Here is a 12934-nt window from a genome sequence, read left to right on the forward strand (position 1 = left end):
TTCTTCAATTTAAAAACCAAAATGCCCACTCAGCATATAATGCACACATACGTGCTCACTTTTAAAGTCCCTTCCCATCCTGATATTCCAGGACGCCAAAACTAGCACATCTCCCACTTTGATTCAAGGCGGCCCCTGCTCTTTTTCAGAATGGAGTCATATCCCTCATTGACTGCACCTTATTGGAGGACCCAGAAAGCACGGAGGAGGAAGGTGAGTGTGACAGTCACATGCAAGCCTGTGTGCTACACACACACTAACCCCAGAGGGTTGGGCCCAGGCATTGGTTTTTTCTTGGGAGGAAGGGAGGATGCTGAAGGGTGGTCCTGAACCCAGAGGGGCCAGGTCCTTAGAGAAGGAGCTCCCTGGCCCAGTAGGTGATAGCCTCCCCCACCCCTCCTGGTTCCTTCAAAGCTTCTTGGGTCCCTGGACTTGTTAGTGCCATTCAGTTTGGGGGCCTCAAGGAAGAGACCAGGGGGCACCAGCCCATCTCTGTCCTCCAGTAGAAAAAAATGGAGTGTGCAGGGACACATGTGCCCCTGCCAGGGGGAGTGCAGGGGAACCATCCCCCACAGTGGGACTGGAGTGGCCAGGATGGGAGGCAAGGTTTCAGGGAGAAGGGAGCATGAGAGTGGGGCCTCAACACACCAGAGGGGTCAGACAGGGAAATGCGGAGAGGGCAGCGCCCAGGCATTTGGAAAGCCTCGGGGTGGGGGCGTTCCATGGGATTTCTCAGAATCAGAATTGGGGAACGAGGTCATTATTTTGGGTTAAGGGGTGGGGTCACTGCTGTCTCTTGATTGGACCAAAGTTGTCCCATGTCTCCCTCATTCACTGGCCCCCAGCCATGGCTCTGGATGCTGCCCATGAGGATATACAAGCTGAACCCTGCATCTTTGCCCTTCCCCGGACTGGGGCTCCTCAGGGCAGGGCTGTGTCTGAAGGACCTCAGATCCCAGTCCCAGCATGCCTTGGTGTCAGGCTTGCGGTTTGCTAGGGGCCAAGAGCCTAGCCCATACACACACTTGATGGACACACACACACGCACGCACACGCACACATGCACTTGTACGCATGCACCCTGGTCAGCCCCAGCACCAGCTGAGCTCTGCACTCTTCACTCCAGGTGGCCCCTCAAGGCTAGAATAAATGTGCAGCAGTTTACCTGGGGCTCTTACCAGCGCCACCTCCTTCCATCTTGGCCACAGCTGGTCCAGACTCAAGTGGAGTCGTCAGGCCCCAAAGTTCTTTTCCCTGCAGGGCCAAGGGAAGTGGAGGCAGGACCCTACACGTCCCCCACTCAACACCCAGACACCCCACTTCTCAGAGGGGCCAGCACCATCCCATCCCCAAGTCACCACGTGGAGCAGGCTCTCCTGTGCCCAGCAAGGAATCCTACAATTCTCGAGTGTAAACACCAGAAGGGGTGGGGACCTCAGAGCCATTACATCCCACTCTGCTCGTACAGGAGGACGTCTGGGGCCCAGAGCAGGAAGGGCACCACCCCATGGTCACGTTGCCAGCAAGCAGAGTCCAGGGCTGTGGCAGACCAGCCACAACATTCCATCCCATTCAGTGTACTCCCAGTTAACGCGGCTGCATCGAAAGGAATCCCTGAGCTGTGACCTCAGTCTTTCCAAACAAACAGCTTCCAAGAGTTCAAGGAACAGTTCAGATTAAGAGCAGTAACAAAAATACCTAGGATTTACTTTGGCTTGGGGGAGCCCTCCACTGAGCTAAATGTCCAGCCCCGTCCATAAAAGCTCAAGATCTGAAGTTCTCCTTTTGGCCCCGGGATCACTTTGTGGGGGCAGGAGGGCCCTGCTGCAAGGCTTGGCTTAGCAGCTGCTCCGCTGGGCATCTTACAAAAGTCCTCCCTGGGGACCTCAGCTCCCCATTGGTGCGATGAGGGCAGAGGGTCGACCCATGATTCCCAGAGGCTCTTCTGGCTCCGACTCAGAGCTGCCTCTGTGTGGCTGGAAGCCGCTCTGCACCCCAGGGCTTAGTCTTTCCGTCTGTGAAGTGGGGTTCCTCACCTTAAAAAAATGTTCTGAAACCAGCAAGTGCCCTGGTGCCTTACCGATGCAGTGCCTTCGCCGATGGGTAAGGCAGAGTACCGTTCAAATGTTTTCCGACTCAAAAAAGGCCCACACTCATTCTGCCAACTCCGTGTTTTGCAACTGGAAGCCAAAGGATCCGGCCAAGACATAGACCACTTGGATTTTAAGATCGGGGTGGAGCCAAAGGATTCCCCACCCTTCACGGTCATCCTCGTGGCCTCATCCAGACAGGAGAAGGCGGCGTGGACCAGTGACATCAGCCAGGTGAGCAGCATCACCTGTTCCTGAAAGCAAGTGGTTCCTTCACACCTAAGCTGGCTGGGGGTCCGGGGGCAGCTGTAGGGCTCTGATGGGGAGACGCGGTGTCTCCAGGAGCAGCCCCAGCCGAGGCTGAGCCCCACTACTTGCCCAGTTCTCAGAGGCCCCTGGGCCACCTGCAGAGTGGTCTGGGAAGCCCGTGCATCTGGATCATCTCCAGGGTGATTTTTTTAAGCTCCACATTCCAGGGCTCTCCCCTCCAGCCCTGCAGACACACTAGATCCAAGTCTCTGAGGTGGTGCCTGGGAACCTGCATTTTAGCACTCACCCCAGGTCACTGGTACCACGGGAAAGTCTGAGCACCATGACCCAAGGATGTTGGATGTAGCAGAGCCAGGAGAGAGAGCCAAGGCCTCGCAAAGCCTAGGTTTCACCCTCCCTCTTTGCCTGCACAGGAAGCACAGATTCCCCGGGGACCAGAGAACAGACCCAGGGGGCTGTGGGCCCCTCCCTGCAGGATCAGGCAGAGATCTGAGTCTGCAAAGAGGCTGTCGGCAGCGCCGGGCTTCCGGCCCGAGTACAGGCCTCTCCCTGGGCCCCGCAAGGGCCTTGAGTCCGCGCAGCCCTGTCCCAACAGCAGAGAAACTCCTCTAGGGCTGCCTGCCTGCGGTCTGCGCTCTGCAGAGCAGGTGGCTGTATTAGGGTAGCAGCTGACGGAGGAAGGGGGCAGCGAGGCAGGAGATGGCCCTCTTTCCGAGCAGGGGGCCTGGGAGCTGTATTTATGGAGAACTGGGGGCAGAGTCTCCTCTGCATTTAAGGGGGACTCCCATCACTCACTCCCTGCCCCTCGTTTTTGTGCCTCACGTCTGCGCTGCCCTGACTGTCCATGCACCACTGCCTCTGCCCTGCCTGCCTCCCTCACAGCCCCAGCAGAGGATGGCGGGATGGGGAGGGCGTGTAGCGGGTGCCTGTCTGCTCCTGCTGAGTCTTCCCACGTCTTCACACAGCGTGTCCCGGGGAAACCGGAAAACTGGAAACCCCGAGCGTGGCCCTTTCCTGTCCTCAGCAAGCCATCAAAGGCTCAGGGCCACTGGCCTGGAGAGTGTCCCTGGGGCCTCTGCCCCATTGAGGGCTACATGGCTGATGCCAATGGGTGTCAGGGCCCCCAGGCCCTCTGATGCCCCCAGGAAGCTCTGTTCCGGGGCCAGGTGCCCTACGTTTCAGGGTTGCTGGCAGAATCAGAGCTAAAGAAAGTCTCAGAGTGCGGGGCTGGAAAGAAGGAGCTGGGAAGGGCAACTGAGGAAAGCTTCCTCTGGAGGCCCCCAAACAGTAGGGGGCCTGGCTGGGACCAGGACTGGGCCTGGGAGCACCCACTGCACCAGCCTCTTTGCTCTCACCTTCTAGGGACTTGGACCCCTCCCCCAACACATACATCCTCAAAACCAGAAGTTCCTGGGATGCGCCCCTACCCCCAGGCCTAGGATAAACCCTCTCATGGTGCAATGTGGTGGCTTGGGGCGGCGGGCAATGAGGAGGAAGAAGTGTGTCTTTGTATCTTTTATTATTGGAGGAGGTTTACTTTTTATTCAAAGAAAAATTTGGATTTTGTGGTTTTTCAGAGGCTGAATATACCATACAATTGTCTGTTTCCCCCAGTGCCAGCAGCCTTACCTCCCCGGGGGTGGGAGTTTATATGGAAAACCAGCCGCAGCTTCAGAGTGCTGGCCCTGTGGTGGGCAGAGGACAGGGTGCAGGACAGCACCCGCGCGCAGGGGGCACGGAGGCCCTGCTGAGCCGGCCTCCCCGGGGAGACATCCCAGAGCACTGTGGGTCTGATCTTGACCTTGGCACTGGATCTCAGAGGTCAGCCACAGGGTGGCCAGGGTCAGACGCTTCCATTTTGCAAACAACCCAAGGAGGTAGGAACCATTATCCCCCATTTTGCAGGTAGGAAAGCTAAGGCCCAGGGAGGTCAAGTTAATACTCAAAAGGTCACTGAACTGGGGGCTTCCGACTGAAGTCCAAGGGATGCTTTGCGTTGACCTTGCCTTTGCCTCGACGATGCCCTGGAGGTTGAGGACCCTGTGTCGCACCAGGGCACGTGAACCCCACACTCAGGTCCCAGAGTGGAGGCTGAGGCTCTGACCCTGGGGTCCTCTCTGATTCCAGTGTGTGGATAACATCCGGTGCAATGGGCTCATGATGAACGCGTTCGAGGAGAACTCCAAGGTCACGGTGCCGCAGATGATCAAGTAAGTGCCCTGAGTGGCCCTGCCCAGGCCGAGCTCCAGAGACTGCGGGCCACCTGGAGCCAGCAAGGGGCTTCGAAGATGCTGGGTTTCGTCTTTCCAGGTGTTTTAGGTGTTTGTTTGCTTGTTTGTTTTGAGTTAATGTCTATTTGGATGATGGCTTTGGCTTAGTTTTTCTTGTTTGTCTTGAAAATGTGGATTTTTGTATTAGGCTGATTAAAATAGAACATCAGGTAAGACGATTTATACACTCTTTTTTGTTTAATAGCTTTATTTCTTTTCCTAATTACAAAATGAGAACACTTCCAAAACGCAGGCCCCAGTGCCACCGTGTTCGTTTGAGCAACCCCAGGGACAAGGGACTTGTGGGGGGACGGTGGCATCCTACTGAACACAGCTCTCTGACCGTGCAGGCAGGGCAGCCTCCTGGCCTGCACCAGCATGCTTTCTCCTCCAGTGTCTGCTCGCCTGACCCCCTCAGGGGGCCCACCGGGTGGCCTGCTGGCTCTCTGGCCTCCATCCAGACCTCTGAATTCCCAGCCTGCTCTGCCCGCCTGGCTCAGGCCAAGACCCAGCTCCCCGACCCCCGGCGCATTGTGCTGCCCAGAGCACAGGAAATCTTTCTGATCTCAGATTATTCCCTCTTCTTGGTGGCTTCCTGCAGTTCTGTAGGTGCAACATATATCTCCCTGAATCTTGGTGAAAACACAAACCAGATGTGTCTTGCAGCATAGCCGCCTTGGAAGGAATCATTTCCTGTTTCTTCAGGTTGGACGTTTGTCAAACTGCACTGTCCTTGTAGGCCCTGTGCTTTTTCTCTATTTTTCTCATCCTGAAAAGAAATCCCCACTGCCCTGCTCATTGGAGGTGGTCGATAAGGGTTATTTATCCATTAATATTTCAAATCCTAGGTATGTTTCCAAAGAAAAACCTTTAAGGACAGTGTGAAAGGCTATATCCAGTCTGCTCACCTCTTCTGAGCACTTCCTGCACTCCTAGGCGGTAGGCACCCTCTAAAAAGCCAGTGACTGCAGAGTCCACATTTATTTACTGTCTACTGAATGCCAGACAATATTACAGGTCCCTTAGGTCATTTAGTCTATTAAGTTCTTAACAAAAATCTTTTGAGGTAGGTCTTGTTATTTCCATTTTACAGATGAGGAAACTGAGTCCGGGAGAATAAGTACCTGTGTAAGGGCACACAAGAAACAAGTATTACAGGTATCATCTGAACCTGTGTATTCTGATTCCAAGCCTTGTGTTCTTCCCACATCACCAGAGATGCTAAACCTATTCCTGCCATGACAAGCATTATGGGCTGAATTGATACTGAATTAGATTTTTTTTTCCCTGTGAGCTCATGATGGTAAGGTTCCCAAACTTATCCTTTCAGTAATGTCATGTATTTATTCATTTATATCATCTTCTAATCATATCCCACCAGAAGACAAAACAGATTTAAGGCCGCCTGCTAAATACATATAAAAACAACTAGATAACGTACAGTCATCCGTGTGTAAGGAATACGGACAAACAAAAAATAAGGAAGGAAAAATAAAATGAAGCCCGAATGAGGTTAACTGCACTTGCTGTGCACTTGCAGGAAGTCAGCAATAGACTTGATTCCAAGCCTCTCAGCAGTCAAAACAAAAAGGGAAACGATTACAAAGATTCACAGTGTTCAGAAAGTGAAAAACTACAGCTGCTTATGGAGTCATGATAGAATCCCCCTGAGACAATGAAACATGTGTCCTGTGGTTTAACCACCAGAGGGCGCTGTGGGTTGCAACATTCTTCAGGGCAACTGGTTCCCATTACACCCAGCAGAGGCTGTGGGCGTCAAGCTCACAGACAGCTGAAGGAAAACAGACCTGTGGGTGTCTAGACCCAGCTCAGTCCTCAGGTCCTCAGCCCACTACAGTCTCATTGACTGCACCAGACACCTGTCCTCATGTGTTGGCAGCCTGAGAGGAACGGGACTTGCTGCTCCCAGATCCAATTTGGAAGGTCTCAGGGAAAGATTCAGATTGCTCCGGCTTGGATCAGACTCCTACCCCATGCAGAAATCACTCTGGCTAGAGGTGAAGGACTTTGATAGATCCAATCCAGGACACCTGCCCAACAGTGTCACTTTTAGTCCAGCTGATATACTACAGGCTGAAGATGGACCCCAATGCTTTTTATTTTTCAATTTTTAAGGGTTTTTTGGGGGGGTAATAGGGGATAGGAGGCAATTAAATTTTTTTTTTTTTAATGGAGACACTGGGGATTGAACCCAGGACCTTGTGCATGCTAAGCACACACACTACCACTGAGCTATACCATCCTCGCTCCTCAGTGCTTTAATAGGAAGCCAAGGTGAGGTCAAAGAGAGGATGACCTCTCCCTACAAAGGCTAAGAAGGTTGAATAGACTTCTAAGAAATCCACCCAACCTTGGCACAGGGGCCAGAGGTTCACAATGACTGACCATCACAAAGCCAGCTTCATTCTTTATAGCTCTTCATAGCTAAGGGAGGGAAGCTGTCAGCAGATTGCTGGCAGGCGAGGCAGCTAGTTACAAAAATTTGTGGGATTTTTAGACTTAGAAAAGAAATTAGACCCTTGGAAATTTAATTAAGCTATTTATTGTATCTGCTGACACTTGCTCGTGTGGTTTTTAGTTTGGGATTGCAAGCTCATTTTCAGCAGGGGTCTGTCTATGAATGTCTTTTAGAACCTGGTTGACAGATGCCCTTCCAGAAAGGTTTTGCATTTGTTTCCACCAGTTGCCTCAGGAGCATTACATCCTGTGACCACACTTTTATATGCTCTGTTTGGGCTTCCCAGACCACAAAGGTAGTATGAATTTGTATTCCAAAACCACTGGGAGGGCAAATAAGACATTCTCAAGGGAGCTTTCTACCCCCGCCCAACCCGCCCCCCAGAGGCTGGGCTAATACAGAAAACATGCAAACTAGATTTTCCCGGGCCACCTTTCACTGAGCCTGTAGCCCTTCAAGGCTCCCAGCTTTACATGCGGGTCTCACTCCAAACCCCTCCACCCACAGGCCCAGGCCTCATCTCCTTCTCTATTGAAACCTGAGGCACTTGGTTTTCAAGGGCAGCAGATGCCCTAAAGGCAGCTACAGCATCAGCTTGTTTCCAAATTTCTCTTCATTTTTGGCCCCTGGGAATTTCCTTTGCATCTTTTTGTCTCTACTTATTTTTTTATTGAGATATAATTCATGAAACTCACCATTTTAAAGTGTACAAGTCACTGGATTTTAATGTATTCACTATATTGTACAACATCACCACTGTCCAATTCCGGAATAATTCCATCACCCCAAAAAGAAACCCCATACATATTAGCAGGCAGTTCCAGTTCCCGCTCCCCCATCTCCTAGCAACCACCAATCAACTTTCTGTGCCTACAGATTTGGCTATTCTGGACATTTCATATAAATGAGATCATATGATATGTGGATTTTTGTGACTGGCTTTTCTTACTGAGCATGTTCTCAAGATTCCCCCGTGTTGTAGCAAGTGTCAGTGCTTCGTTCCTTTTTGTGGCTGAATAATATTCCATCATGTGGCTAGGCCACATTTGGTTTATCCTTTCATTGGTTGATGGAAATTTGGGTTGTTTCTACTTTTTGGCAATTATGAACATTGCCCTCGTGAACATTTGTGCCCATGTTTTTGTGTGAACAGGTTTCCTTTATATCTTGTGAACTGAGTAACACATAATTTTTTAATTTGTTATGTTTCATCCAGTATTTGTAGTTTTATAATGTCAGGTTTTTAGGATATTGTTGAGAAAAAGAAGACGCAGCCCATTCTTCCTCAATGTCAGTCTCCCAGAGCTTTCCTTGATCCCATCCTAAGCCACCCAGTCCTTCAGCAGTCCCTCTGTCCTTGGCTGTTGGCACACTGAGGAGACCGTGCTGCTTGGGCCATGGTCCAGCCTTCAGGGAGCTCACAGCCTGGTCGGGGAGATGGCCGTGGACTTGGAAACTTCAGACCCAAGTCTCCTCTTGGTCCTTCCTCCTTCCCCAGGTCCGATGCCTCCTTATATTGTGATGACGTAGACATTCGCTTCAGCAAAACCATGAACTCCTGCAAAGTGCTGCAGATCCGGTATGCCAGCGTGGAGCGGCTGCTGGAGAGGCTGACGGACCTGCGGTTCCTGAGCATCGACTTCCTCAACACCTTCCTGCACTCCTACCGCGTCTTCACCACCGCCGTCGTGGTCCTGGACAAGCTCATCACCATCTACAGGAAGCCCATCAGCGCCATCCCCGCCAGGTGGATGGCCTCCCCCTCCCAGGCGGACCCACAGACCTTCCAGGCCTGGGAGGGAAACCGAGCTCGGCATTGGGAGTGGCTGGGGAGAGGCTGTGCCCTGCACTGGGTGGGGGGATGTGGGGCACCCTACAGAGGAACCAAGCCCGCCTCCTGCAAAGAGGTGGGGAGGTCTGACCTGCCTGATCTGATGCCCCTGCTCAGTCCCAGCCTTCTCCACCTCCCCCGGGCTCCTGGGGTGGCATAGAGTTGGGGGTAGGGGTGCATTATATTGCTCTGTCCTCCCTGTTCTCACCTATTAGCCCCCTCCTGGAAGCCTCCCACCCCTCCCCACCTTCCCCATTTAAGAAAGAATAAGAAAGAAAAGGAGGAATAAAAGGAGGGAGGGTGGAAGGAGAGAGAGAGAATCCTGTCCCGTCTCTGTTTAGACCACATCCTTCTGACACACTTGGGGTGGTTCAGCACACGGAGGGCAGGCCACCTTAGGTTTGGCGTCAAGGCCATCTTTTCCATCTATATCGTGGCAGTTCAGCCCTGTGATGGGCCAGCTGGGACCCAGAAAGGCCAAGACACTTGCTCCCGGGCCCCTGGCAGTGAGGACTTGAACCCAGGGCCCTGGGCTCATGGAGACCACTGGCGGCCACCCCTGCTGCGTCTGGGTGACACGGGCCCGTGGGGGGTTCAGAGAGGCGTTTCTCAGAACCCTGCAGGTCAGGAGGACCCACAGTGTCTCAGGTCAGCGGCTGCTTTGGACCAGAGGGAAGCAGAGGAGGAAGCATCAGGCAGACGCACCGTGCCACCAAAGCCCGTGCCCTCCTCCCAAAGCAGGACACTCGGGTCTATGGACTCCTGGCCTCAGGCCATTTAGCCACGTGATCCTTTTGGCCTGGCCGCCTCTCAAACCCACCCACCAGAGACGGGGGTGCCCCTGGGCAGGCAGTCAGGCCTACGCTGACCATTTGTTTTCGTCCCCTGTCCTCCCCGCAGGTCACTGGAGCTCTTGTTCGCCAGTGGCCAGAACAACAAGCTCCTGTACGGCGACCCCCCCAAGTCCCCCCGCGCCACCCGCAAGTTCTCCTCACCACCTCCCCTGTCCATCACCAAGACGTCGTCGCCCAGCCGCCGGCGGAAGCTCTCCCTGAACATCCCCATCATCACGGGCGGCAAGGCCCTGGACCTGGCCGCCCTCAGCTGCAACTCCAACGGCTACACCAGCATGTACTCGGCCATGTCACCCTTCAGCAAGGCCACACTGGACACCAGCAAGCTCTATGTGTCCAGCACCTTTGCCAGCAAGATTCCGGATGAGGCCGATACGGCCCCTGAGAAACCTGAAGAGCCCTCAGCTCTCAGCAAGCAGAGTGAGTGGATCTGAGGGCCCAGCCGCACCCCCAGTCACCGGCCCACTGAGGCCAGCCCAGCCCCGTCAGGCTCCCACGGGGCAGGAGGGGAGGCTGGGGGTCCCGGCCAGATGTGCAGAGCCTGGGCAGGGGGCCAAGCAGCCGTACGTGGGAGCCCAGCTGCAAAGGGGCCAACAAATCGCTGGGAAGGATGAGTGTCACTCCCGTCACCAGGCTTCCCGCTGGCCTGACGACAGCTTCCTGCTGCAGCCGTGTATTTGTCCATCTCTGTAGTGACATGTCCTGGGCCAGGCCCCAGTCAAGGCCGAGGAAAGAAGAGGTCATTAGGCTTAAGTCCTGCCCCCAGAATTCACAGGGTGGCTGAGGAGCAGGACCAGACACGGAAACATGGGCACCTGATATGTGTGTTCAGGGGTGCTCCAGGGGCACCGAGGATGGTGTGGGGAAGCCGTCAGGAGAGTCAGAAGACTTCCTGGAGGACCGATTAGATCTAGATTCTCACCAGGAGGAAGGGAAAACCTCCTAGACAGAGGGAAAGGAGTGGGCAAGACTGAGGAGCAAGGAAAAGTGTTGCGTGTTCAGGGAACAGCGTGGAGCTCAGCATCCCTGGAGCCCTGGGCGTGGGTTGGCAGCTGGAGATGATGCTCTCAGAGCCCTGACCATTCTGGAATGACGTTTATTTGGAGGATTGTCTGGCTATGTCTTACATTAGGTCAACCTACATCCTGGGTACCACCAGCATTGTCTCGGTTAGCACACGTGTTCATGTGTGCCCACGCACACACACAAACATGTGCACAGCCCTGGGCTGGTCGGAAGCCCTGGGCTTTGAGGAGGAGGCAGCCTTTGTAAAAACAATGAAGATAGTCGGGATTTCTCTCCTCTGAGTTGGGAAGAGGGAAGACAGAGGGACCCACCCCAGCAGAAGGCACAGCCGAGGAGGGGTAAAGCCCCCAGGAGGCTCTAATACCAAGTGACACTGACTGTGGCACATACAGTAAGCAGGTCACGTGCACAGCTCCAAGTCAGGAACCAAGGTAACAGCCTACCAGAGAGCCCCACATGCCATCCCACAGCAGCGCAGACACCCCGGCAGGGCAGCAGACAAGGGCACAGAATTCCATCTGACATGAAGCTGCAGTGAACCCAGGCCTGTCACGTCCTGACACGTAGTGCAAGACGGTCCTGAGAGGTCATCTCATACTGGGCTTCTCGACCTGCGGTCCAGCGGGCCCTGAGCCTGCCTGCCTGTGCACCGCATTGTGATTGTGTGTGTGCATTCGCTTCTAAACAGAAGACCTGTAGCTTTCTTTGGGTTCTCAAAGAGGTCAAGTGTCACTCCACTTACTTTCTAATTGGGGAAACTGAGGACCAGAGAGGTGAAGAGTTTTTGACCAAGATCTCACCATGCCAGAGCTGGACTTTTAATGTAATTCATCAGCTTTCCCCAAAGTGTGTAAACCATGAGTCTCCCAAGATTAGGGGGACTGCCCAAACCAGGATGCTTTTCATAGTGACCAGGCGCAGGGACAACAGGGATAAAGCAGGACTTCCCTGGGCAGGCCGGGGTAGATGGTCACCCTAAGATGTTTCACACACACACCAAAAAAGCAGGGAGTCAGGTGGTACCCTGCTACTCAAAGTGTGGTCCATGGACCAGCCACGTGGACATCACTTGGAAGCTTGTTAGAAATGCAGGCTCCAGACTATTGAATCAGAATCTGCATCCTAACAAGATCCCCAGCTGTGCCCATGAAGTCTGAGGAGCCCTGGGAGAGCAAAAGGCCCCTTGGAGGTGCACAAGGCCCGTTAGCACGTGGAAGGTCTGATGCGGCCCATGGCAAATACAGCTGTTAAACTTTCTTCAGCCGGTATTTCCCAAACTTACTCTGTTTGGCTTCGTTAAATTATAGGCCTGAATTTAAAAATCAATGACTGTTTGAGACATGCAAAATTATTTCCTCTTTTTCTCCCAGGCTCAGAAGTCTCCATGAGGGAAGAGTCAGATAATGATCAAAACCAGAGTGACGAGGGTGATGCCGAGACATCCCCCACCAAGTCTCCGACGACACCAAAATCTGTCAAAAGCAAAAATTCCTCAGGTACAATTCGCCAGTCCGAAACTACAGATAGAGTCCAGAGGATGTGTGAGATCCAGGCGGGGAGAGGGCAGCGGGTCAGCCCGAGGAAGGTCGAGTGTGTGTCAGCCCTTCTGTGTTACGAGTGACTCCTTCCTACATGCAGGAACTTAACTGCCCTTCGTAACCCTGGGGGTGATTCTGGGGCCGCTACCCTGGCTGGTCCTGCTCTTCAGCTCAGCAGAGCCACTTCCCCACCCCACCCCACCCCACCCCACCCCAACCCCCGACTTCAGGCAAGACTGCATAGCCCACCCCATACAGGCAGGAGGGCCCAGCATGTGGGCTCATGCATGGAAGATCAGACTCAGAAGGTGTTTCCTGAGCTGCTGCTGCGTGTCAAGCTCTGTGCCCCGCCCTTGAGCCATCTGACACCGCACAGAGGGGCCGGGTCATTCCTGATTTTCATACAAGGGAGAAGTCTCCCCGAGAGGTTGTGGCGATGCCCACCCTAGTCTCAGACTCATGATTCTGGAAGGTCCTCAAGGAGCCATCTGGGTCCCTGGTTCCCACAAAGCACACCGCGGGGCTCTGAGATACCAGGGGTGAGGCGCGAGCTCACGGGAGCCCCTCCCGCCCCTG

General features: G+C 53.8%; 1 protein-coding gene across 3 annotated transcripts in view; it reads left to right on the plus strand.

Moving 5' to 3' along the window:
* The window catches only part of RASGRF1 (Ras protein specific guanine nucleotide releasing factor 1), a 95047-nt gene that overhangs the window by 54767 nt on the left and 27346 nt on the right, over nucleotides 1-12934 (plus strand). For all 3 annotated transcript variants that reach the window (XM_064480657.1, XM_064480658.1, XM_010983885.3), the window contains exons 11-16: nucleotides 150-213; nucleotides 2188-2324; nucleotides 4488-4570; nucleotides 8608-8856; nucleotides 9841-10214; nucleotides 12191-12316. In XM_064480657.1, coding sequence (XP_064336727.1) covers nucleotides 150-213; nucleotides 2188-2324; nucleotides 4488-4570; nucleotides 8608-8856; nucleotides 9841-10214; nucleotides 12191-12316 — 1033 coding nt within the window. The remainder of the gene's footprint in view (nucleotides 1-149; nucleotides 214-2187; nucleotides 2325-4487; nucleotides 4571-8607; nucleotides 8857-9840; nucleotides 10215-12190; nucleotides 12317-12934) is intronic.

Source organism: Camelus dromedarius, chromosome 29 (assembly GCF_036321535.1).
Source record: "Camelus dromedarius isolate mCamDro1 chromosome 29, mCamDro1.pat, whole genome shotgun sequence".
Classification (NCBI taxonomy): Eukaryota; Metazoa; Chordata; class Mammalia; order Artiodactyla; family Camelidae; genus Camelus; species Camelus dromedarius.